The sequence below is a fragment of the Limanda limanda genome, chromosome 19 (genome assembly GCF_963576545.1).
Source record: "Limanda limanda chromosome 19, fLimLim1.1, whole genome shotgun sequence".
NCBI classification, from domain to species: domain Eukaryota; kingdom Metazoa; phylum Chordata; class Actinopteri; order Pleuronectiformes; family Pleuronectidae; genus Limanda; species Limanda limanda.
The window spans coordinates 12,150,685-12,177,789 of NC_083654.1; the positions used below are offsets into that span (position 1 = coordinate 12,150,685).

Sequence of the window (27,105 nt, forward strand, 5' to 3'; positions counted from 1 at the left end):
TGAGTTGAGTCCATATTACCAGAGTCGTGAAGGTTGAATTTGATGTAAAATCTGTAAATGCAAAGTCAACTACCTCAGGGGCATCTCTTACTGTTAATGATTGTATGAGCATGAATCCATATGTAGGTTTGTGGATTCACAAGCATGTCTGACCTTGCAAGAAATTAATAATGTGACATCCTCAACATGGCTTTGGTATATCGCTGCAAAATACAAATTGGAGCCCTTGATTCCAACTTCCAAGTCTGAACGCAGTTCATGCTCGTGTGCAAGTCTGGTCACCACGAATTGTATCACAAGTCGAGTCTCAGGACTTGAATCAGACTCAAGTCCTACATCGCTGATTTAGGGGTTAATCATACCGCATGCATGTACATGGAAATTCATACAAGACATCCAGGTTAGGTCAGTTCACTTCCCTACATTCAGCAGACACTTGATGTCGTGACTATCTGTCAGCCCCTCTGGTTAGTTTGAGTGGATTTCTGTATTTAGCCTTCACCAGATGAAACACACGCTGAGACAAAGTGAAGTGAAGTGACGCATAAATCCAGAAACACTGTCATATAATTAGGGAGCAGTGTAGGAGGACGGTTTTTAGACGGTTAACACAGAATTTATATTAATATCCACAAAGTCAGCTTCAACATCATAGCCACATTATAATTTCAAAACATATGAGCTGGAGAAAACCTGGACCCCTTTAGGTGAAGTGACATGTTTATGATCTCGTGCTACACATATTATCCTTGACATGTTTGGACATTTCTTATTAGAAAATACAATTAAAAATGTCCTGCCTGAATGGACAAAACTGTCTTTCAGAGTTCAAGCCCATTTTCGATGCAGTTTGACTAAACTCATCTAGACACTTGCTATAAGTCATTGAACTTCCTGTATGTGCAAAATAAAATAGTAATTTCCCGACAAAAGGGGGATACTGATAAATTGTTAGTGATGTTTAACGGTGCTTGATTCTCTGGCCTGTTTTTCATTTACTAGGTTTTAAGTGTTTCTGCATTCAGTAATGTCTAAATCTTTAATTCTTAAATACTGACACTACTGAGCTCAGACTATAAAAAGATCGACTGCACACTGAGCACATGATTACACTTTGTAATCATAACAGCACTGATCATTGCATTGCTTCCTGACTTGGATGCACTGTTGTGCATCTGAATTGACGGTAGTTGCCAATGTGCATGAACTTAAGTACCTAGCTTGCCACCAGTAGCACTGGGTCTGCGTGCAGCCGAGGACTCTGCAGGCTTCTTTGGAACTTTGGGGACCTTGAATGCAGCCTGGGCTGAGGAAGAATGATTCCCGTCCACACTGTCGTCATCGTCAAAATTACGATCTAGAGAGAGAAGAGAAAGTGAAGAGCGTTACCACTTGTGTGTTACCACATGCAATTCATGCTAAACCTTTGTTATTGTTTCTGAGACAAGTTCAGACTACATAACAGATATCAATGATCTTATTATGAGGGTGGATACCCTGAACAGTGGAACAATTATTTGAATTAATTCATAACCTGCATTGATAATGATAAATTAGCACAACACAGGATAACAACTGAAGACTCACTGACAAAAAAGATAATAATCCATTCTCACAAAAACAAATTGCTGAAACCGACCTTCTAAATATGTTAACTTAGAATGCATGAATTATTTACGCCCTTGGTCTGAAGCATTTCCCAGTAGCTTGGATTTAAGCTGCTCCTTTTATGAGCATAAAGAGGTTGAGTCTGTTCATAGACAACGATCAGTAGAACAAAAAGTAAAGATGAGTTGCAAAGCGTGGACGAGGATGTAGTCTACAGAGAGCTTGGTCAGGAATCGCTAAATCAATACTCATTACACACACTGCAAGAAGGAAGAAAAAAGAAACACACACACACACACGTACGAACTTCCTTTAAAGAGCCTGAAAACACACATAATGACCAAAATGTCCACCCATGCAAACTGTGATTGACAGAACTCTCAGGAGCCCACATGCTAGCAGAAATATAGCTAACAAGAAAGCTAGCAGGGAAACTTGAGACACGCTTGCAACAAAGGTGCAGCATTTTGAGTGTGCCAGCAAAACACACACACACACACAAACTGTGGAGATGAAACTGTTGGCATAGGAATGCAGTCGCTCTGACAACCAGTCGTGGAGAAATGCGCCACAGCCACCACCCAACACCTTGACTCATACATCAAGCTACCTACACACAAGCAACATACAAAACCAGTGACATACGTGTGTGCGTGTGTGTCACATGCACGCAAATATGTTCAGCGTCTAGTGGACATGTCAAGAAGCCGACATTAAGGTCCTCAATCAGCAACACACACACACACACACCAAAACACCGAGATCCATCCCTGCACTCACAGTCACAGATCCGCTGGCAGATCAGTCGCCTCATGCTTCTGGGAGGGCGTGGTATTGGTGACCCCCCTCTTCTGCAAGCCGTACCCCAAGACACATGCACACAGCTCACACACACTTCATGTCGGAGCTAAAGCTGCACACACTTCACGTCTCTGTCTGAAAATCCCTCCAACCATATAAGTGCCGGCATTTTCTATCACTCCTCTCTAGCCATCCACTACCCTCCCCTCTCTCTCTGTCTCTCTCTCTCTCTCTCTCTCCCAGCATCTCTCCTCCTTTCCTCAGCAGCCTCGCAGCCAATCGTACGAGCGGTGACATCATGGTGCTGCAGCCAGTGCGGAGGCAAGAATATGAATGTGTGTGTGATGGGAGAGAAAGGGAGAGACACACACACACACAGAGACACCCCAGGAATATTAACAGGGTTTTTTCTGTGTCCCTGCCAGACCAGCGAACCTAAACTCATTACCATGGACAACACACACTCTCCTCAACTCTCTTACTCTCATGCTCAATTTTCAACAACCTCTCAACACCATTTTTATGCTGCCTCATCTACCTGAGAGACAAGAAGCACTTAGCACTTTTTTTCAATTTCTCTCTCTTCACATCCACAGAACAAAGGGTGGTGGAGATAAAACTAAGGGAGGGTGATGATTGGGAGGGTGGAGGGGAGGAAATGACCGCACCCCTCCATCTGAGGCCTTGACCCTCCCACTCACACACCCCCACGCACATACAGTGGAGTAATACAGTGACATGTTCCTCATTGTTTTGACCCTGTAGTCCAGGACACTGGATTTGAAATGAAACAATAACGATTAGGTTGAATTCCAAACTTCCTGCTTTAATTTGAGGGTGCTCTTATGTACATAAGAGCAGTAAAAAATAGAAGCCTACTTTTAGGGGTAAGAGTATAAAGAAACAACTGCTATAATTCTGAAGAAACTGGTTATATTTAAAACTGGGCTAGATATAATTTACATTACAGCTCAACAAATATGGATTTCGGGGGGGCAGATACAAATATTCCCATGTACATTCTAAAAATTTAATCGGCAATGGTTTCAAAGATGTCGCTATCAAACCCTTATGAAGAAGACATGTAATTGAACCATGTCATTTATCATGACATTAAGAAAATATCATTAACCAAACATAAAAATGTAAACACAAATGCACATCTTTTCTGCAAAGATTATTCTGTAAAATAATTCACACTGATGAATATCGGAAAACATAAACACAGATGCTGTTATGTCTGTGAAACATTGACAGAGTCTTTTCAGCCAACTAGTATATGGAGCCAAATAAATAATGAAACTGTGTTGCACATTATATACAAGAACAGACACAGTTCCTGGATCCCTTTATGTGAACTGATGTTTTACAGATGTTTAGTTTTCCAATCAGATTATTGTTAAATACTTTTCCCCCAATGAGCATTATGAGCAAACATGTTCTTCATGATTGTTAATGGTCAGCATCAGGAGTCAACGTTCAAGGGCCAAAAGAGATTTGAATAAAAATATTATATCAATAGTCAAGGTCCTATATTTAATATATATGATGAATGCAGAAGAAAAAAAAATGGAAATACAGTGTTTGTACAATTCAATGACAGGGACACCAATAAAACAGAATGAATGGACTATATAAAATGATTTTAATGGTGTACTATCAAAACCCAGCGGGCCATTATCAATTATCAGTCATGCATCATCTTTCTTAGCGTTGATTTGCATCATCGTTAGCATGTTTAGCATTTCCTGCTTTTGTCTAGTCAGATCCCATGGGAGAAAATGTCTCAGGGTGGAGGGCAGAGCGAGAGCGAGAGAGAGAGGGGGGGCAGGCTGCACACATGCTGTTACCATGGCGACCAGTGCAGACCAGCTTCTCAGATGAGCAGAGCAAACAGGAAAAAAAAGAAGAAAAAGATGTCCAGTGTGCCCGCAAGACACATTCACATCTCCAATTTAGTTTAATAAACACATTTACTGTGTCTTCACTGACTTCATGCTGGTTTATTAAATTAGGATGGATTCTGGCGTGCTGGGGAGGAGAGAAAGGCATGGCGGCATTAGTGTTGCCATGGAAATATCACACACCCCAGAAAAGGATGGCACAATGTGTAGATAAAGCATCTACACACACAGGCACAAAAAAAAGCCCAGACCCTAATTCATAATATTTTTCAGTTGTGACCACATGGTGGCAGCACTGGCTCTGCACCAGACAAATGGCTTCATCTCGAGGGCCACTACTTCAGATAAATAAAGGCCGTTCTGTACAGCAGCTACAGGTCAGCTTGAATACAGAGCCACAAATAAGTCTTAGCTAACTACTTTGCTGGAGAAAGGCAACTTGGTGCTACTGTTAGTATTTGCTGATAGTTTCCCACAGCAATTGCACTCATTTTATTTACTCTGTTCAAACCACACATCAGTGACAGTAAAGAGTCAGAGTTTCTGTTCTGAAGAACTGAGACGATCAGTCGCAGCAGTGCAGCAGACATCATCATCATTAAGTATTACAGCTGAAAGTCTCCACATGCCACTAAGAGCAGACCCAGGCATCTTAACGACACAGAGAACCAGTGTTTATGCTGATCTGCTTTAAGCTGGGGCACAGACTGTGTCACATAGACCAGCTCAGGACCATGTGACAGTGTGCATAAGATGACAGAGAGAAAATATTTTTCATTTGTCACAGCACTTGTTTGAGAAAGGGATGGAAAGGAGAACGTGAGTACTACCCCAGCTCCAATGTAAACTAGAAGAGCGGTAGGTGTGTGTGTGTGTGTGTACGTGTGTAGGCATTTAGAACAAAAAGTATTACAACCATCTCTTCAGAGGATTGTGATTATTGTCAGATGTTGTTGAAGCAAAGACTGGAACACACTGTCTAACCACAGTTTAGTATATAATTGAATATAGTTTGAAGAAGCAGGAGTAAAATACACACACGCAAAGATACACACACACACACACACACACATATAGAGGTATGATTTGAGTCCTAATTCCAAATCCAGGAGAGGGATAAACCATAATTTTGAGAGGAAAGCTTTGCCTTGGCAACCAGCCTAGCCTGGAAATGGGGTCATGGTTTCCTTTGCAGCGCCAAGGATGCACTGAAGCAGAATGAGGATGTCTGCGAAAGACAGTGTGTGTGTGTGTGTGTGTGTGTGTGTTTGTGTATGTCTGTCTATGTGTGTCTGTGTGTGCACGTCAGTGCCTGTCAACACTTAGGTACAATGCAAGCAATGAAGGCTACGGCCGATGGTCCTGAATATTCCTCTGTGTGTGTTTTTGTGTGTGTGTGTGTGTGTGTGTGTTTGCATTCGGAAAATCTCCTTTTCAGACCTGACAAAATAACATTTAGTGAGTTTAGCACGGCGCCAGTGGCACTGACATGCTTTTCTTTCTAGAAACATGCTTTGTTTACTTTTACAAACATACACATGAGAATGCATCACTTCAATCAGTGTTAATGATGGAAGTTGATTTGTATTAGGGTAAATGGGAAATTTTGACAGTTGAGAAATCAGTCAACTGTATTAAGTCTGCGTCACAGGTCAGTTGTTTTCAGGATTGTCTGGAAGATCAGGTTTTCATCTATTTTTCTATACACGTCCAGTGAGTCAGACTGAGATCAAAACCGATCTGTTCAACGTGCCGTCTCAATTAAATAAAAGAAAACAATTTGTTTTTATTGCCATGTTTTTACTAAGAACAAGACAATATATTATTAAAGGCAAAACAGTAAAAAATTTAAATGTGGCTATAAAACATTTAAGTTACATTGAGAAGGTCTGGGGGCTGCTTATATCAGCATAAACTTGCTTTCTTGAGCTTGTAGCGTTTTTCCTTTTTATTTAATCAGCATATTATTTAAAATCAGCACATGCATAACACGAAATAAGATTACTTGAGGTTGTATAACTGTATATATAATGTTACAGCTGATGATTTCTTTATTACCGACAAATACTTGATTTTAACTGTTGACATATAGTGGTAACTTGAAATTCCATCTGAAAATAGGCTAAATGCGTGGAAAAAGTCAGAAATAAAAACAAAGCAAGTATTACTAGACGACACGCTCAAAATGTATCTGCTCTGGTCCCTGTAAAATGCCATATTTAATAACATTTAACAGTTATAGATGATATTTTGACCTAGCCAGAAAGAGGAGACACTTAATTCTCTCGGCCAAGTCGGTTATGTTTCATCTAAATTTAAACGTTTTTCTTCTCTCATCGTGGTAGATATTTTTGTCTCAGATGGGCCAAAACTGAACCATATTTTTTAGAATGATTATTAGTTCTCGATTGCAAATAATCAATAGCACGTGTACACATGAAGACACAGATGTCTATCTTGGAGTGAGAGATAGCGATAGGAAGGCTGTCACTAAAGAACAACACACTTGATGTTAATAATACAACAGAAAGTTAAAAAATGTACATGAATGCCACTTGGCATCTGTGACCAAGGTGCATACTATACAATTAAAGCATGACAGAAACTCTGAGTTCAGGTCAGTCCTCAGGCTACGATCTCTCTCAAACATTTCCTGTCTCACATTTAAATGAATTTGAAGGAAACTGGAAACTGGAACTCGAAACCCTTGGACATATGGATTTTGTATATCTACACGCACCACACACACAAGCAGTTCAACAAAATGGAGATGTTTTCATTATAGGGAACCCCACTTTTCTCCTTTACATATCAAATATGAAGCCTGAGCCAGAGCACTCGGGGTGAAAGTGCTTGGAGTCTAAGCTGATTTTGATCTAAAACCATATGTTGACAAGCCTTTGTCTGGGTGCCAGCATCCACCGCCAGATGAGATTAAACACAGACTCACACAAACACACACACAGACACACTTACCATCATCCCCAACTGCCATGGTTACAGTGCGTTATTGCTAGAAAAACTGCCTGTTGTGTCGGTATTCGCTCCTCTCCCTCTGTTCTCCTTTGTCTTCTCCTCTATCTTTTCCCTCCTCTCTTGTTTGTTCAATCTCTCTCTGTCTCTGTCATTATGAATTGGGGAGAGGCAGTGATAGGCACAGCGCTGTGACTTGGCTACTGCCAGAGATCTCTTTCAGCTTCCTCCCTCAATCCTTTGCCCTCCCTCCCTCCCTCCTCTTCTCGCAGCAACAGCTGCCACAAACCCTGTAGAGCAAAAGCTGGACCCAAAGAGATGTTGGGCAAGGGCAAGTAGAGAACGAAAGTGTGTGTGCGCGTGTGCCTGCATGTGTCCTCACTGTCCTGTGTTTAGAAGTTAAATTATTGAAAGCTTACCAAGGTTTAGGTCACAAATATTCATCTCAGTCTGTATAAGACATTCCACTAACCCCTTTTATTAGTTTTCTTGGCCAGTTTTCCTCATTTTATGATATAGTATTTGAATATATCCAGGATGTACCCAGCCTCTAGCCCAATGTCAGCTGGGATTGGCTCCAGCTCTACCCATGACCCCTAAGTGTCAGCAGTACAGATGATGGATAGACAACTAATTGACTAAATAACCTACAAATGATCTAATGTTCAAATCATTTTGTCGTCCCTGGTAAATCGAATCGTTTCTACAAGAGAAAGAAACTGAAGTATACTTGAGGTGGTAGCTAAGGCCAAGCAGGAGGCCTTGCAAATGAAGTTCACCCTGGTATGTTTACTCACGTTTGGTTATGAGCTCAACGTATATGGTCAGATGGCCAGAGTTTTCCAAGTAGATCCAGATACTCTCAGTATCAGTGTCAGTCCATTAGTCTCAGCCTGTTATGTAGTTTGTTAACTGCTTGCTTGATTATTTCAAGCACGGAGAGTCCGCAACCATCCCAGTCAGTTTCTTTTAAAACTTTTCACTGGCCTGTTCTAATGTTTACTCTTAGTGTCTTTCTCCTACAAATAAAGATAGTCAGAAAGTATTGTTTGATCTAAAATAATCACAGATTTCTTCCTAGGCACATGACAAGACCTCTTGGGAGTGTATAAAAATAGAAACATAAGAAAGGAGAACTCGTATTACTGTTCTAAATAAGTATTTCACAATCACTTCCAGAATCATGCAGCAAAAACACAGCTTTCCTTTCAACCATACGCCACCCCTGTCCTGCCACCAGAGATACCATCATGGCAACAGAAACCACCACAAGCCCTGAGCTCCTCCTCAATGTCTCTGCCCAGGTTTCTTTCTATACAAGTAAACAAGCTGCAACAGCCGACCATGTTACCAACTGTCGCTGTTCCACCCACTGACAGGGCAGCCTAAAGGTACAAACAGCCAGTGACACGCCAATAACCAAGACCTTACTGACACCACAGAGCACAAACTCAGCTTAAAGCCATAGTTTAACAATATCATCTTTGTGAACAAACTGTCATGTTATTTATTATCCTGCCCTAAAATGAAACCTTGCTGTAGGGAGTGTAATCCCTGCACAATTCCAACTTTCAGTGGGCCTAAGGCTCCTAAAGATCCATAGTCCAATCTAAAGCTAAAACCAAACAATTATCACCAGCAGCCTTCTGCTCAGGTCTGGCTCTGCTGGGTAAACCCACAGTATCACACAGATTAAAGCATTAATCCTGTTAGCTGCCCTTACTGAAGCTAATGGAAACAAACATACACAATCACGAGACACGCACAAGTGCTCACCAACACACATGCACGTATGCAAGTATGTGCACACACGTTCACAACCAGGCTCCTCTCCTCTCAAACCAAAACATGACTCGATTTGGTGGCGAATAATAAATGAGAAAGTAGACTGACCGTGACTGGGGCTGAGAGCCATGTTGCCTGAATTCAAGGCTTCATCAAAACGAGTGAATATCGTCTGTAACCTGCAAAGAGAAGAGAAGAAGAGGAAAGGTTATAACAACACACAACGCACACACAAGCTTAATAAAAATCACTACAATACAAATACAATAAGAATTAGCTGCATCAAAATTAGACTGAATAGGAAAACAAGTCAATCATCTTCACTTTGCATATGCAGGTGGAAACACACCCCAGCCCAGAGCTCAGTGAAGGTGCGGTGAATCCCAGGTGAACGTATTAACTGCAGCAACAACATGTGGAGAGCCTGCCTGCCTGTCGGCCTGCCTTTTGGTGGGTGTGTCTATTATGCCAGCCATACTCATGAAGCTGCAGCAGAAACATGACAAGAGTCTTTCTGACAACCTCCTCAGCATCAAACACACACAAACACAACACACAACCACAACCCAGAATCTGCTCTGATATTAAATTTCAAGAGCAATAATAACACAGAGCAATCATGTCTCATAATTTAAGGACAAATCAAGATATAAAAAAATGCACAAATAAAAAGCCTCCATCGTTCTGAGTGATGTGGATACACATTGACATAAACACAATAGACACAATGACCTACATTGTCCAGTGACATGCCCGAATGTCTCCTTCCCATAACGCTATCCATGGATGTGAGCAGATCAGAATAAAGGAATACACACCTTCTTCTCTCTGTTTCTCTCCCTGTCTGTCCTTTGGTGTCACGGTGCAGGTCCACAAACACCCGACAGCTCAGAAGCTCCTGATAACTGACGATCTGTGTTGCAACGGGCTGCTCAGCCGTGCTGCGTTTTCAAGTTGCTCCCTTCCATTCATTAGCATTTTTAATTCACGGATTTGCTTCAGAAGAGACCAAGCCTACAGCCTTCTGCACTCCTTAGCCTCAGCATTTCCCAGTGGGTTGATAAATAGGTTGCTGCGCAACGTTACATTAGCTCCCATGCTAGTGACACACTCTGATCCTCGGCTCCCCTCAGCTCTTTGTATCCAACATGGTGCAGTGGCTCTGAGAGGTAGTGAGGGAGAGGGGAGGGAGAGAGAGGGTGTGTGTGTGTTTGTGAGAGAGAGAGAGAGAGAGGGGGGGGGGCAACAGCGATGGACCAAACCATGCTATGGGCATGCGACAAAGCACCACCTACTGTCTCACATACGAACTGTGCTGAGCTCACACACCTACTGACAAATCTCCACAGTGACACAAAGAGTTAAATCTCAGGCAGGGTCTTTGTGTGCATGTCTGTGAGAGAGACAAGTGGGCCAGTTTGTGTGACAGCCAGCAAAGAGATTCAGTTACCCTTTACATAACCTCCCTCTCATAGCCAGACGCACACATACACACTCGTCAGAGGGGGGGAGGGGCTGTACAGCCAGTGGCAGACAGAAAGCAAGGTTGCTCCTCCCCCCTCTTCCTCTCGCCTTCTCACCTCACTTGTCCATGTCCTCTTATTCCTCTTTCTTTTAATCCTATTTCTCTTTTCTGAATTCAAGAATCCCCCTCTTGATACTGCTGCACCTTTTACACAGAGCTCTGAAGCAGTGTTGGATACCGATGGACTGTGACTGAAGAATGGTCGAACACAAATCAGGTAGCTCAGTTGCCTTTCTGACAAAAAATGGGTTTAGACAACAGGTGAACTGAATGTTGATTAAACCTGCATTTGAGCTGCTGACAGGCGATTGCTGTTACATGTTTATCCCTTGTTGTTACTGCTAGACCATAGAAATATATGCACTGTACATTGCACACATCAGGGAGACACCGGCAGCCTTCTGTTCAGGTCTGGCTCTGTCAGGAAAACCCACAGCATCACACACAGATTAGAGCATTAATCCTGTTAGCTCCTCCTAAGTCACTGTCCACACATCATGGAGACAGTTAAATGATGTTTAAGCTTAAATAACAACACGGCAATAAGACTGTCATCTGTAACAGAAATACAGGTCAAAGACATTCTGGTGCTGTTTGACCCCCAGTCAACACAAGACATCGACCTGGGTCACACAGCCAGGTCACATGATTCGCGCTGACCCATTGAGGGCGACTGCCAAAGCTGATGTAACCTGTGCCACTGACGGTCGGAAAGGGTGAGTCAGTTACAATGCAGCTGATTGTGCTGAAAACTGACCAAAAATAATAAACTAAATCTGTTTTTGGTACCTCTAACTGTTGAGTAATAACAGTCATCATTCAGTTGTCACAGTTTGGAAACTCAATATGTTTACTGTCCTGACCTGCATGAAAATGTAATACTACTCATTAGTTACAGCCTGTGGGCCTACTTCCAATATTTTACCTTTCACATAAATAAATAAAAGATATTTTGTGTGACTTACTACTACTGGCTTGGATAGTTTCTTTTTTTTCCAGAGGTGCCGTATGTGAGAACGCAAATGTACTAGTCAGCTGCTCTGGACATTTTCCAGAACTTATCCTGCCAGTCCTCCAGTGAAATATCGTCAAAATGTACAAATTAGCTCATGTGAGAACACAACAGGAAAATTCAGAGAGAGCGAGTGGATGTGCTCGGACAATCTCCTGCTGGGTTTTTTCGTAAGACAAACGCAAACTCCTGAAACGGCAGATCCAATTTTCTGAAAATGTTCTGTCTGGCTAGAGAAAGATAGGGACTAGTATTAATAGACTATGATTCAAAATGTCCCTTTAAATATCAATAAAAGAGCAGGTTTCACAAGTTGCATTCCAAACATGTGAAGGAATCATGCATATGAATCCCAGTCCTTTGTTTTCCAGTGCAGGAAAAAGATAAGTCTTGCTCAACTCCTCTGTCCCGTCCCACAGAGTAATGAAGAGCAAGAACATAAACCATAAAGGCAGGAGTCGTCAACCTCTCATTATTCCTCCATATTATCTTTCCCACCACTCCCCTTCTGTCACAACACTCCCTTTCTCTACATTATTGTATGCTGGCTCGACAGATTTGATATGTGATCTTGTCAGGGAGACCTTGGCTGTGGCTCTGCATTCCACTCGGCAACCATATTCTAATGTGAACACACTACAACCTCGCCTTCATAGCAGTGATCCACTGTCCTCAGTGAGTACACTGATAAAACTGGTGTGACATATTTGTGCTTCTCACAATACAAAAGTTTGCAATGAAAAAGCATTGGTTTCAGATCTAAATCACAGCATCGGCCTCTACATGCACCTTGAAGCGCACACACACACACTGGTCTATATAAATCCTGCATACACAGACAGCATGTTTACGCTGGAGACAGACAGGCTTAATATGAGCAACACATGACACACTGTCACGGCCAGCATTCACAGACACAAGACTCATACTCAGCAGTCAGCGTTGGGCTGCTGGGATCTCTTAAATGGGAGATAGAGGGAGAAGAGTGGGGGAGTCACTGTCCACATAGAATAACCCCTAAACTGGGCACAAGTAACCAGGACGACCAAAGAAGGACGATACCACTCAATGGACCTCTTCAGATGACGTGAACACACACACACGCTCTCTCCACATTTTCTCCAACTCCAACTGTGTTACTCCACCCAACGCCTTTGTGCCCCCCCCCCAGCCCTCTGCCCCCTCCCACAGTCAGTCAGCATTGTGCTCTGGATGAAAGTGCCTCTGTGTGTGTGAAGGGCAGAGTGGTGCATGGCGTGGCCTGGGACAGACTCAGTGCCAAGGCCAGAGGACCCACAGACCATCTACACAATCTAACTCCTGCTTGAAGGAGTATGCACACACACAAACACAAATGCACAACCACCATCCGCGCTGACACAGGCGGAGATGATAAGCAACTCACCGTGCAGCAGGCAGGCCTCTCTTTCCTACGTCTGCTCGGACCTTCTCTCCAACGTGACGATAGACATCCACCAATGTTGTTATGGAGGCCTCACGCACCTGCGGACAACAAACATCAACAAATTTAAAAGTCTTCTACTTACACAATTACATTTACAGGCATGCTCAAACACAAAGTGTGCACAAAGGCATCTATGTCTTGTTAATGTAAAAATATGTGTTGAAGTCAGTAAGATTATTAAGTATTTTCCATAATAACTCCATAAAGATTACAGTTTCTCCACTGTCTAGGATGAGAGGGATTAGAGACGGCGAATATAAACACATTAAAAAAATAAACCCTTAAGGCCTCGTACCCATCCCCCTAATGGGAGACATCTGATTTGCTAGTTATGCTGTGGGCACTTGTGATTGGGTGGTGGGATGATGTTAAAGGGATTCTCCGCAACTGAGGGTGGGTGGGGCCTGTGTCAATGTTGATTGGCTGGGAAGGTGTGTAGGTAGATAATCATTGGGTAGACGAGAGGAGCAGATTTCAGCTTTGGGGTGCAACTCAGGTTAAACAAACCTCTCTGTATCCCTCTCTCACTCACACACACTCAGAGCTAGTAGCGTTGTGTGTGTGCTTTATTGGCCGGGTGTTGGTGCTCATGATTCAGCAGTGAAGCTGTGTGGGGGGACGACAAAGCCTATCTCCGCACTAATAACAGTAATAATCACAGAGCTGCTTTAAGATGCTTGCCACCACTCTCGGGCGTTGAGAACTAAACCACAGTATAAGCTACATACTGGTATACTGAAGCCACAATAGAATCACACACATTTACACAATAACACATTTTGATCATCGTTATCATATACGATTCTGAAGGGATTTGCCTGTTACCTGTGGGTTCTGGTCTCCAGTCAGAGAGCAGAGATGAGGAACTAGTTTACTGAGGCTCAGCTGCTGAGCTCCATGCCTGAAACAGAGAGAAACCAGAGGATAAAGAAAATCACAACGTTGGAAGACACAAAAAAGGTTTGATCCCTTTCCAACAAAACTTGTGATGTTAAAAAAACCATGAGTTTTATAAAGTCTTACAAAAACTGTATTGTGTACAAGTGTTGTCAAAGCTTTGAACATGCGTTTTCATTCTCTTGTTTTTTGTCAATTTATTTTTCTTTATTGTACTTCATTGAGACATATCAGCCACAGACATATCATACAAAATAAAGAGGCTTAGCATTTAGCACATCAGTGTCACTTTCCACAAGTAAAAGATGACAAAAGTCACACTGCGCCTCCAAGAGCCCAGATCTGCTGACTGCAGCAACTCGGAGGTGGAAAATACAGTCGACTAGAACCTGCACTGGCTTAGAATGCTGTGGTCCAAGGTGCAGCAAGAGAACAAGCATATGTTCAGTCTTATGTCTATAGGTGTATTTGTTTAATGGCATTTTAAGCTTGCACAATCCATGTTAAGTATGGCAGCAGCTTCTCTAGAATCCGAGACAACGTGGGCTTCTACAAGAGCAGAAATCCTCTTATCAACTAATAGGAGGGAATGAGTTCAAGCGGATTCCTTTAGAAACGAAAGGAAGACCCAAAAAAAGTATATAGAGCACAATGAAGTCAAAGGCTGTACATGCAACCTCAGAACAATACACAAAAAATTAAGCAGCTGTTCATCTGACATGTATACTGACGCTTTGCAATTTGCAACAAAGTACTGGGAGACATGAAAAAGCTTGAGACTGAATTCGATTTTATTTCTCGTGCATATAAACCCCTTTCTTTTATTTTCCCAGATAGCCTGAGACCTCCTGTTGCCTTTGGAAAAATATCTCCACGCAGACCATCATATTTTCTTTGGAACGTAGTAGTAAGATACGGACCATTCCAATAATTTCTTCATATTGTTGTAGTTCAGGCCAGGAAAAACCGAGAGCAGATTTTGAAACCTCTCGGAAAGTACCAGATGGCGACAAAAGTGGTGGTGAAATTTGTTGCACGTGTGCCACAGAGTCACACATACAGTTAAGAGGATTTATCCTGGAGACGGAGATTGTGTGTTTCTTGAACAAGCACAGGTAGCAGTAGCAGCAAATGGAAAAAAATATAGGCCTCAGTGTGTAGAACAGGAAATTCAATGAGTTGGTTTAAAGCCGCTATTTGAATAGATGTGTAGTTTTTTTAGGAGAACTAATGTATGACATTGTGCAATGAAGAGGAGGAAGTTACTCACGTGTTGAGCGTCGCACTGAGACAGAAGCAGACTCCTTCTCGACTGCGGAAGTTTTTATGTTTAAAACCAGGAAGAAGCCTTTCCCAGACGTACTGCAGAGAGGAGGACGAGAAGGATTGAGGAGGGAGAGAGAATCAGTAAGAAGGGAGGAGAAGAAGTTTCTGCCTGGCAGATCATCAGGGGTTTGAGCAGATTATGGAGTACAGAGAGGGTCACAATCTGGGATGTGAGATGTGCAAATGTGGCGTGTGTGTGTGTGTTTGTGTGTGTGGGGGTAACACATAGTAGAACGGTGATGTAGCATATGATGTTTCCCATATATCCAGAAGGGGGAGCTCAAAACACAGAGTAGCTCTCTGCTGTAGTGAGTATCTATTATTGATGTGGAGGTGATTGTGTTTATCTGTTATCTCCTGCATTTTAATCGTTCATTTTGAATATACAAAAATTTAGCTGATCAAGGTTGTTGTTCACAGTTACATATATTTCATACACTGACTGTAAGTCTTAGAACTATTACTATTACTAAGGTACAAAGAATTGTTATTACTATATTTATAGAATTATCTTTGTTTTGATGTCAGAAGTTGATTGTCCAAGAGTCTTTGACTGGTTAGGATCCTGAGATTTTTATGTAAGTGTCTGTGTGTCTGTGTGTCTGTGTGTCTGTGTGTGTGTGTGTGTGTGTGGGTGTGTGTCTGTGCCTCACCATGGGCGAGGCGGACTGCTCCATGCAGCGAAGGATAAGAGCTTGGCTGTTTTCCCTGACCTGGTCCTTCCCATCACCCAGCCTGTCCACTAGAGATGGTACAACTACACACAGAATAAGGGAAGGAGAGAGGGAAGACGAAGGGAGAGAGACAAAGAAAGGATGGGATTGTTATGATAGCCAATATATGAAAAATACACTTCACTGTACAGTGTTTACATCAAGTACAGGACAAATTCAGCCTTACATTAATCTGAATCTTTACCAGATTTAAAAAAAGAAGGAGTGGAGAAAATATAAATCACAGAGATACTCAAACATTTATTTTTCGTACAGTCTGTCAATGTGTTAGAGGAGAAAATCAATGAACAAAAGCTAAAGTAAAGCCAACAGGGACACAAAGGCTCCGACAAATGGACTGTGACTAAAATAATGTCAAGATCATCAAATGCTTTCATGTCAGTTACACACAACTGATGCAGCAGTGAGGCCGCCGATGTAACGTAGTGACGCACACAGTAAAGAATCCACAGAGAGAGCATTTTAATACTGGCGTCCAAATGAACAATGACTGTTTTGGCAGCTACTCAAATGTTTCAGATTGTTCCTCTCATCCAACATACAACGAGGAGTGGAGGTGCCATCACTTCAAAGTGTATTTTTGGCTTTAATTTGAAAGTATATGAACAGGTAATTTTCATCTTTTTATCAAAACGCCTGCAACTTGATGGGACCACAAAAACAAGGGTGGAGAAAGATCTTCACCCGCCTATGACGCACACAGACGTCTCCTGGGGCCAATGCTAATTTCGCTACCACTAGCTCCTCAACCAGTATTATTGTGGATTTGGCTGGGGGGGGGGGCTCGGGCACCATGAGGAGGGTGTTTGTGCGGACCAGGCATACTGTCCCGCGGCATGTCCTAAGATCATGAACCGAGCACCATATTCATATATTCATCCCTCACAAAACCCACAACGCCTACCCACAGCTTAAAATATTCGCTCGTAATTCTCACTAAAGCTTCTATGTCATAAACGTACTATTTCGCGACAACACTAGTAAATATACACAAAAATATATACATACAAAAATTCAGAGCTAAAAAACAGTCCACAACAAATTACCTATTTACTCCTGTTTGCGTTTGCTTTTCGGTAAAATCTAAAAAGTTCTATGAATAACCGTTGAGTTTTTGGGGTGTTTTTGAAGATTAATGTCTAAGTAGAAATCAATGGGCTGTGAGTGATGTAGGAAAGTCCGACACTACTGATAGACTGACAAACATATCATTGGTTTTGGTCTTTTTAAGAGATCTGCTGACGATTCCAAAAATACAGAAAGTTTCCAGCCTGATCCTTTAACTCACAAAGTCCAGTATTTACAACATGCAGGGGTTTAAATGGCCCAGTCATAGCCAGCCGCATAAAACCCAGTTTAAACGCACAAACTGGTCTCTGTTTGAAAAGCAGATGGAGACACTAACCCTTCTGAGTTACATAAAAAGTCTCACTTTGACATTCACGTAACACGCACACATTCCTACTCTAAGGGGGCTGGGAAGGGGTGTGTTAAAGTGACAGTATGATGTCATCTGTCTCCTGTGTGTCCATACATCATTTTTCCATAACAGCTGGTTGTCTAGGCAACAAGGACAATTCCCTCCAACAAACAAAAAATCCTCAGAGGGGGGCATTGTTTCATACAACAACGTCATCTTCTGTAGTAAAGACACACACACACACACACACACACACACACACACACACACACACACACACACACACACACACACACACACACACACACACACACACACACACACACACACACACACACACACACACACACACACACACACACACACACAAACACACACACACACACACAGTCTCATTTTGTTTGACATTTTTCTGTTGGACCAATCTCATCTTCTTATCTTCACTCACACTACAGTTTTGTGAATTTACATGAATCCGTTTCACTTCACATCTGGGCAAGAATGCAAACAACGTTCAAATGCAGTGCACACATGAAAACATATTGTAATGGCAGCAACCCGTCAACCCCGAGTCAATCCTGTCCATCAATACAGTCACTCCGTTTCAATTATCTCATCTTCCTGCCGTCCTTGTATGTGTGTGTGTGCGTGTGTGGGAGGAGGGCGAGCTGGGAGAAGGAGAGCACAGGAAAGGAGAGATGGAGGGAGGGAGATTCCAGAGCCAGCGGTGGCTCAGAGAGATGTTTTTACCATCAGTCTGAAACACACACTTCCATAACACACACTGATACACAGTGTGAGTGTGAGTGTGTGTGTGTGTGTGTGTGTGTGTGTGTGTGTGTGTGTGTGTGTGTGTGTGTGTGTGTGTGTGTGTGTAATGGCAGACTTTGCACAGCGACAGTGTTACAGGTCTGATCGTCCCAGAGCTGCGCTGTAGGGTTGAGTGTGTTTGACAAGAGCCAGTCTGGCTGACAAAGACAGCTGGTGACACCTTGAGAGGGCACACAGTAGGGCTGGCACCATCCCAACACACACACACACACTCACACACAGGCCGTGTAATCTGATACAACATTCAGCCTATGAGGTCATATGAATGTGAGGTGTGGTTTTGGGGTGTAATAGGGTGAGCTACAGGATGGCAGACAATTCAGAGGCTAAATACAGAGACTAAATGATGCACAATAGAGAGGGGGTGGTGCCGGGGTTTATAGCAGCACTGCTGGTCTGTCTCAGAGGAACCGCAAAGTGGAAGTCAGAACAAAATGGAAGGGCAGCCTGAGCTATCTATACAACAATTCACAAACCATCACATGTTATGTAGTGCGGAGTTGCCAGTTTCAACAGCTATGAGTTTGATTAAGTTCGTAAAAGATATATATATATATATATATATATATATATATATATATATATATATATATATATATATATATATTGCTGCGATTTTATCAAATGTTACCTTATGACAGAGGAAAATAATGAAATAGATCACACAGTTTACGTAAAATGGTTTGCCATAAATGTGCATCTTTTCTGCAATGTTTGTTTAGTAAAATAAAACTCTCATACTGGCATGAATCAGGAAACATAAATTATTCTATCAATGCTGAAAATCTAAAAACTTCACGGTACGCTTTATTAACAATATCAGCCTGCTGCTGCAAAATGATTGCCACCCCTTCTTCAGGATCAGAGCAGACGCACATCACATGTCCGGTATCCTTGCACTGTATCACCCTGCAGCATGTCCTCCCTCCTCCCTCCCCCCTGACATGCTCTGACTTTGCACATTAACTACAAACATCCTCACTACTCAGAAGTTACTAGGACACGTACTGTGCTCAAAGTTTACTTTGCGTTTGTTTGATTCCCTCTGTAGTTTATTAGACATGTATTTGAAAACACAACTACTGCTAGCTGCCGTGCACTTGAGTATATCGGTGCGGGTGTGTTAAGGCCGATTTATGCTACTCCGTTTTTACGGATACGGACAGATAGGACCGCCCTCGGAGAGCGCCCTCGGAGAGCTTTTCGTGCACCTCTGATTTTTCTAACTATCCGTGGATATTTCGGATAGCCTACGGACAGCCCTTGGCTGTGATTGGTCCGCTAACGACATCATTTCTGTACGCCGTCATTTCCGTACGCCGTAATTTCCGGATTTCACATTTACAGACCTCAAACTTCCGGTTTTCTTCCGTATATTATAAGATGGCCTCCGTCTCCTTCTCTGTTGTTGCTCGCGTCTCATAAAATAAGTCACAACAAGAATGTCCTCTTCTAAGTATAGCAGCGCCAGCTCCATCAACAGCCTCTGTCTAGTTAGTTGCCATGATTCAGTGTGTGGGAGACAAGCCGACAGAGGTAAATAAACACACGTGGACTTCTTCTTCCAAGAAATGGGGTAGGGTTCTCTGAGCTCGTCTTTCGTTGCGCCACCTACTGTTTGGCGGTGAATTGTTTTCAGACGGACGGTCGTCGGAAAAGCATAAATCAAAGAGTCCATGGGATCCGTGAGTCCCTCTCCGCGACACAGATACGTAGAAGCATAATGGAGCCTTTAGTACATTGGGTGTGCAGCCTCCTTCTTAAGCTGCTTTCAGACATGCAAAGAACTAGTTAACCCTGAGGTAGTTTAGGGTGGGGTAAGTTATCTTACTTGTGGACAGGTATCCTTTGAACCGCTCTCCCAGGCGCTCCACGAATGCGCTAACGATGTCTATCCCCATCAAGGTCACCTACAAAACACAGAAAGAGACAGAGCAAAAACTTTTAGTGGGTCAGACACAAACTAATGAGTGGACTCAGACATTTCTACCAGTTTCACTTTTTGCTTTCACATTGACCACAGTGGCAGCGGTGATTAGACGACACATGGGCAGATTTTTCATCCACTTGTCCCGAAGCAAGGTTCGGTGGAAATTGAAATCACAATCTCTTATTATACAACCACATGATCTATGAAAGATGAACCTGAACCTTCTCCATTCATTGCTGACATTCAGCTCTCAGCTAAAAAAACCTAGTAAATGGAACTTTGAGGTAAGATTATTATTAAACTACATAACAAAAATGCTCTTAAGTATGGTGCTTGGTTGAGGTTGAAACTGTATTTGTATCATTAAGTGACGATGCTCTGTAAAACTCTAACTAAAAAGTAATATTAACTGCTAATATCATATTGTCTAAACGGTTTTCTCCATGGTTGTGATACTGTTAATAGTTACGTTCTCTTTATACCATCTGCATGACAGTAGCTGATGGAAACATGATGAGCTGACTCGACCATGAACTCACTATTCCATGTTTGTTTATGTGATCTTTCACAATCCAATTTGCCGTCTTTCTTTTCCCTCACTATTCTAATCTAGCTTCGGTCATTACAAAGAAATATTGGCTTGTGTGACACTGACACAACTCGCAGTTGGAAGGTGGACGGGATTTTTTTGGCGAGCGGTAAAGTCTAGTTTTCCACTGTGTTTCTGATTAGGATCACATCCCACACTGCGCTGTGCTCGTGGAATGCTTGTTTTGGCAACGCTGTGGTAGAACTGAACAGTCCAAAAAAGAAAAAACCCATTAAAACACAATTCTCTAGACTCCTGTCCCACTCAGAGAGGAGTCAGACTGCCGATTTTCCCTGTATTATCGTAATAGGAAGAGAGCCAGGTAACCATGGGGGGGGGGGGTTAATGGGGGAAATGACAGGGACGAAGGCCAAGTAATACGACAGAGAACAAAAATTCACCTGGAGAGGTAACAAGAGCTGTGAGTCAATATCAGTGTCTTTAACTGACCTAATTTAGGGGGAGCAGGGGAGGAAAAACTACAGGAGAAAGAAGAAACAGTACAGGAAGGAAACCGCCCTTGGGCCTCCCCTCCCCCTCCTCTACCCAGCACCCCAACAAGCTTGGCGCCCACAACCATATGGCATCTTCACATGGAGGGAGACAGGGAGGAGGAGAGATGGAAGGGACTGTGCTTGTTATCCATCTTGAACAAGAGAACCGTAACCAAATGAGGAGACTCCTTCGAGCTCTAAAGACCATCTGCAGTTCACATCTGGCTGAAGGGTGAGGAGGCCAAATAGGTATCACCCCCAAGTACTAATAACGTCAGGCGTGGTGGGAAAAAATCGGACTCTTATAAGGATAACACTGACAAACTACTGCATCTCTAACTGTAAGCTTTAAAACATAAGGAGGGCTGAGGTATGCTGGGGGAGAGAGAAAAAACACAAACAGTTAGTCCTGTATGAATGGTTCTTTGTGAAGACTCAGGTGGCTGTGTATGGTGGCTTAGACTGGTAAATTCGCATAACATGTACAGGGTTTACTCAGGATTCTAGAAGGGCTTAAAGTGAGAAAAACATGTTCCAGAGGCTCTGATGCCACACAGCAACATGTGGGAGAGAACACAATGTGAAAAGCTGGAGTCTAATGCTGAAGAAAATTGGACAAGGGCTGCAAGTCACAATTACTTTCACTATGAATGAATCCGTCATTTAAAAAAAATTGTATTTCCCTGGACAGCACTTCTTCTTGGCCGCCCCAAAACAGCAGTTGTGCTGTATTGCCACTTCAGTTTTTAGAGTGGTGAGAAGAAGTGATTTCCGGAAGTGTAGCGTAAGCCAGAGCTGGCTAAAATGTCAGCAATTTGGCAATATGTCATTCTGTAAAACGATGACATGAACCGAATCCTAGACTTCAGTTTTGAGGGGTGGCACTGGTGTTGCCAATTACAGCACAAGCAGAAATAGAAGTAGAAAATAGCTTCTGTATTAGACCAATAATCCATAAATTAATCATCACAAAGTTTGTTGACAAAGATTTAGCTCCTGATTTGTTGAGGGGTGACGGCCTCATGGCTTAAGAGTCTGTGAATGGACGTCTATCCAAGTTCAAATCCAGACTCAAGCTGTGTTGCAAAATGTAACTCACTTTCACCTTTGTGCTCCTGAGTTGTTTCACTGAATCCTGTGTTACAAAACAATAGAAGCACATGTTGCTATTTCTTGCAGTGCCTGAATACATCAGCCCACTTTATAACCAAATTGGCTGAGTACATTTAATTCAAAAGATTGTTTTTCCTAGCTCATTGTACTAAGTAGGCCGCCTGTTGTGAAGACACAGCAGATAACTGACATTTGACCAAACTACGATGAACAAATGGAGATTTTCTTTACTCCAGTACCGCACTGATAATAAAGGATGAACACTGCCTGAATGCAGGAGTGATCGTTGTCTGACACAACCCAGAACTATGGTCCTCGCTGGCTGTAGCTCACCAGGTCCTGCAGCTGCTTCCCACTAAAAGCTGCAATCAGTTCTCTTAACTGGAAATCTTTTACTATGAAGCACCTGCAGGAAGTGCTTGCAAGAACAAAAAAAATTTCATTGTTTAAAAAGGGAAATAGGAATATATTGATGGTGCAGTGCTAAACATTAACTAGTGTATTGTATCCTTAAGCGTGCATTGTGATGCATCAAGGTTTGCGTGCACCATCTAATCCTTAAGCGGGTGAGACACTCATCTTTGTTACAATGAAATCAGTGTCTGGGCAGGAGAACCTCGCAGCTTTATCAATTCTCAATCATTCAACCAGTGTCCAGTCATCAAGCCCTGCTCTGGATATTAGCTATTTTTTCTTTGGCGTGACTTGTATTTTCCGCTCACCTAGCCTTACCCTAACTTATCACCCCAGTTCTCCATTCTCCTCTCTAAGGCCTCCTTCACTCTGTTCATCCAGGCATCATCTCTCCTCTTGTCCCTCTCTCTGCGCTGACGCAGCATCTTGCGTAAAGCTAACCCCTCCTTTTTCGCCGGACAGGGAACCAATCAGCGTTGTTGCAAACCTGCTGCGAGAAAGCCTCTTGGGGTCTCGACTCAGTGGCACATCTCTGCCAGATAGACATCTGATATCAAGTTACTGTATGTGTCATCCACATACAAGAGCAGATCTGAACAAAGGGAAATGTAAGTTTGTCACAGCTGATGATTAAATGCATAGAGGCTGACATGCAGGTCGTGATGAGCTACCCTTTCACTTTAATCGTCTTACCCCAGGTCTTTTATTTTGAAAGTTTAAGTCCACAATAAACATTGCGAAGTACAATGCTCTCATTAGTGAGTCTCAGTGAGGTGTTTGGTGCAGAATCTTTAATTATTCAGAAATTGGGGAGTGTCAAGAGGAAATTGAAAAAATCAAAACAGCTATTTTGTCCAATATCCGCACTGGATGATTTAAGACTTGATTCGTCAACCAGGGATGCTGGTCCATCTTTTCCTACTACACTGCACTAAGTGAAAATTCGTTTTCAGAGTTAAACATTTTTTTGCATATCACTAGCTGAGAAGTAATGTCTGTTCTAAAGATTTTTTTCTAATGCAGACTGTACAATTTCCACACACTCATGCTGAGTTCTGCACATCCACATAGACATGGTTAATCAGCTCCAACAGAGGCTGGGGAGTCAAATTTCAGCGAGCCATGGAAAGAGATTTCAGACTGTTGACTTTCTGGATCAGTGTAATATCTAAAGGAAAATGTCTCATTCCAGCACTTCTCAAATATGGTGCGGACGAGGGTACCACACAGGCAGACACACACGAGCAGAGACACACAAATACTAAAAGGATGATAATGGATGAAAAAACCAAGACAAGGGAGACTGAGAGCGTTTGTATGTGTGATGAAGAGAGAGAGAGAGAGACAGAGAGAGGATGGAGAGAAAGCATAGGTCATAACAATGAGTCCTGTAACCCCTCCCCCATCCTGTCTTCCAGTAGTCTACAGTCCTGACAATGGGAACCCTGAGTACTGACACACACACACACACCCACACACCCACATACACTCTGGCACACACAGCACAAAAACCCCAACAAACCATAGGAATGACCTTTTCTGTCACTACGGTTCAATTAGAAAGATGACTGCCTCTTATTATGCACGAATAGACAACGAGGTTTTCCAGATGAAACTAAGGCAATTTGTAGGTTTGGTGAGAAGATGTATGAAAAACGTAAATTCACTCTTTCATTTCTTCTGTCTTGGTGTGATGAAAGTGGCCACCAGTTTAAACAGCCGTGTTTAATGGGAGATCAGACCGCTAAGTAAACCGCAGCTCGTTTTCCATACATCGTTTGTACTTGTTCTTCGCATTAAAACCAAAATGGGAAAGTAGCACGTCCACCAGACCCCATCCTCCCGATCAGTGGGTCAACTTGTGGAGAATGATTCATGACCAGGCCGAGGGGATGAGGGGATGAGGGTGTAGAACCCCAACAGGACGACGGGCAAAGACCTCTCACCTTGAAATTGCTGGAGTTCACCCATCCCGCCAGCTCGTCCATGGTCTTATCCAGCCGGGGTTTGTCCTGCTCCACGTCCGCGGAGCGCTGCGGGTCGCTCAGGTATTCCACGAGGTCCTGACCGACCTGCAGCCGGCGGGTGACGTCCTTCTGCAGGACCTGCTGGTAAAAGTACTCCATGTCCTCCATCGGGCACTCGGGGCCGAGGGGGCCAGCCGCTGGAGCCGGGGCCGCAGACAGGAGACAGTGGTCGGTGGGTCGGGTTGTGAAGGACCGAACGATAAGTGGAGCTCAAGTCCCCTTGGATGAGCAGAGGTGATGAACGGGCAGGTCTGCAACGTGAAGCCTCTTGTCAAAACTGATTCGTTTAACACCAACCAAAACAAAAGCTAAACTTTGTAGGACTCATACCTAGCTCGGTGCCTCCTTAGCAAAACAATGCTAGCTTCCACTGTTAGCTTCAAACTTCCACAAAGTTCAGAGAAAGCGGTAAATGTGACGGACACCGGCAGCTCCCCTCAATGTGTCCGCATCAAAACAAGCTAGCAGCGATGGTTGGCTATCTGTGATGCTAACAAAAATAGCACCTAGCTAGTTAGCACAGCGCCCCAAACAAGGGCAGACCGCCTCCTATCAGCTAGCTCCGCCGGCTAACGGTGGATATCCACAGGCCTGGCGCCGGGCTCCTCTCCAACCCGCTATTCCATATCCACGGGCTGGTAAAGTCTGCCGAGCCGCAGCTGTCGACTCATTCCGCGGGAAACTCGCACAAAAACTTCTACGAGCGGGACGCAGCTCCGGTCCTGCGGTGACTGGTTTCTCCTTAATCCCGGTGCAGTGAGGGCAGAAGGCGGTGAGAGCGGTGCGCGCTGCCGGGGACTGCGGTTCACCAGGGGGCGCAGCCGATCACCGATCAGGCCGATGGGTCTTCGGGCTCCGCACAGACAGCCACAGCGATGCCTGACGTAAAATATCAATTTGGTAACTGCACAGGGGAGCAAGGTGGCACTTCCAGGGGCACACGATTTTTTTTTAATAAATATTTTTGACGTTATTCGCGCTTGTTTGTTTTTCTGCTTCCTGTCATAAATCAAATAACCCGCACTGTGTATGTGGGTGTGTCAGCCGCCCGCACGGCTCTTTGGTGACATCTAGCGGCGAAGCTTCTGTAAAGCCCGCACTCAGTTTGCCGCAGTTCACTGGAAAACAAATTTCAAACTGGAGACAAAGCCCGTTTTACTATTAGTCACTTTTATTAATTCATTTCTTTATTTTTTCCATTTACCTCTTTATTTTCTTAAACATAAAACTGTTAAAACAACTGTCAAAGAGAGGGCGTTAGTATCACAGCCAGCAAATGTCCAGCTATGTCCACCTGTCTGTCTGCTGTCCTTTGTCTCAGTCCATTCCATCGTCCTGCCAATCTCCCCCAGCTCTTTAGCGCTTGTCAGTCTCTTTTGTTTCCAGCTGGGTCTGTTTTTGTTGTATTTTCCGTGGTTTGGGTGGTGGCGTGTCATGTCCCACACACGTTGTTACTCCATGTGGCAAAACAAGATAATGTTGAGATCCTGCTGTTCCGAGGGAGTGACTGCATATAGTGAAATAAACAGTCGGTTCTGGGGCTTTCCTGTTACAACACACCATAATCCTGCTGTCACACGTGCTTTGTAGATGAGTGGGAATTTGTTGCTGTTCAATTAAATACAATGATATTATCACCAGACCAGTGACAAATGCCAATTACACAAAAGTACACTAAATTAACTTTCAAATATGTAAATTCACATGATTGTCATAAGGTTGAGGTGCCTTTGTTTACGCTATAATATCTATCATCTCAACTTAAAGCAGATTTTCCATTTCATTTTGAAGCAAAGTTGTTACAATATAAGTCCTGATTAAAGTCTGAATAAACACAGCAACAAATTTGAATAATGGACGTCGGAGTCCGCTTAAGAACTGTGGATGCACCGCAGCTGTTTCAGTGTTACTAAACCTACTCTGAATAGTAGGGAGACTGGAGACCTACTGATGTAAACAGGTTTGTCTCTAATGCCAACCTAAATCCTTGACGTAAACAAATGCTTAAAAGTAGGAGCTGGTGCACAGGGCTACTGACAGGATTGGATCAGGGCCTACGAGCCAACATAACCACGCAGTGCACAGGAGAGGCCACTCATCCCAGTAGAGTCAACATGACGCTTCAAGTCGCTGAGGGTGTGAATCATAGGTCCAGTTTCTTCTTTTCCACTTCAAAAATAACATATCTCCCCCTCTGGATAGACAGGCATAGACAATTACAATAAGCACTAAAAAAAAAAAAAAAAAAAAAAAAAAT

At 43.1% G+C, this 27,105-nt stretch overlaps 1 protein-coding gene across 1 annotated transcript in view; it reads right to left on the minus strand.

Annotated features, from left to right (window-relative positions):
* clasp2 (cytoplasmic linker associated protein 2) overlaps positions 1-25,621 on the minus strand; it is a 52,012-nt gene extending 26,391 nt beyond the window's left edge. The window contains exons 1-8 of the mRNA XM_061092769.1: positions 24,768-25,621; positions 20,113-20,191; positions 15,950-16,053; positions 15,241-15,332; positions 13,899-13,974; positions 13,014-13,111; positions 9,180-9,250; positions 1,217-1,357 (exon numbers count right to left, since the gene is read on the minus strand). Coding sequence (XP_060948752.1) covers positions 1,217-1,357; positions 9,180-9,250; positions 13,014-13,111; positions 13,899-13,974; positions 15,241-15,332; positions 15,950-16,053; positions 20,113-20,191; positions 24,768-24,956 — 850 coding nt within the window. The 5' untranslated portion in view covers positions 24,957-25,621. The remainder of the gene's footprint in view (positions 1-1,216; positions 1,358-9,179; positions 9,251-13,013; positions 13,112-13,898; positions 13,975-15,240; positions 15,333-15,949; positions 16,054-20,112; positions 20,192-24,767) is intronic.
* Positions 25,622-27,105: the final 1,484 nt, after the last annotated feature.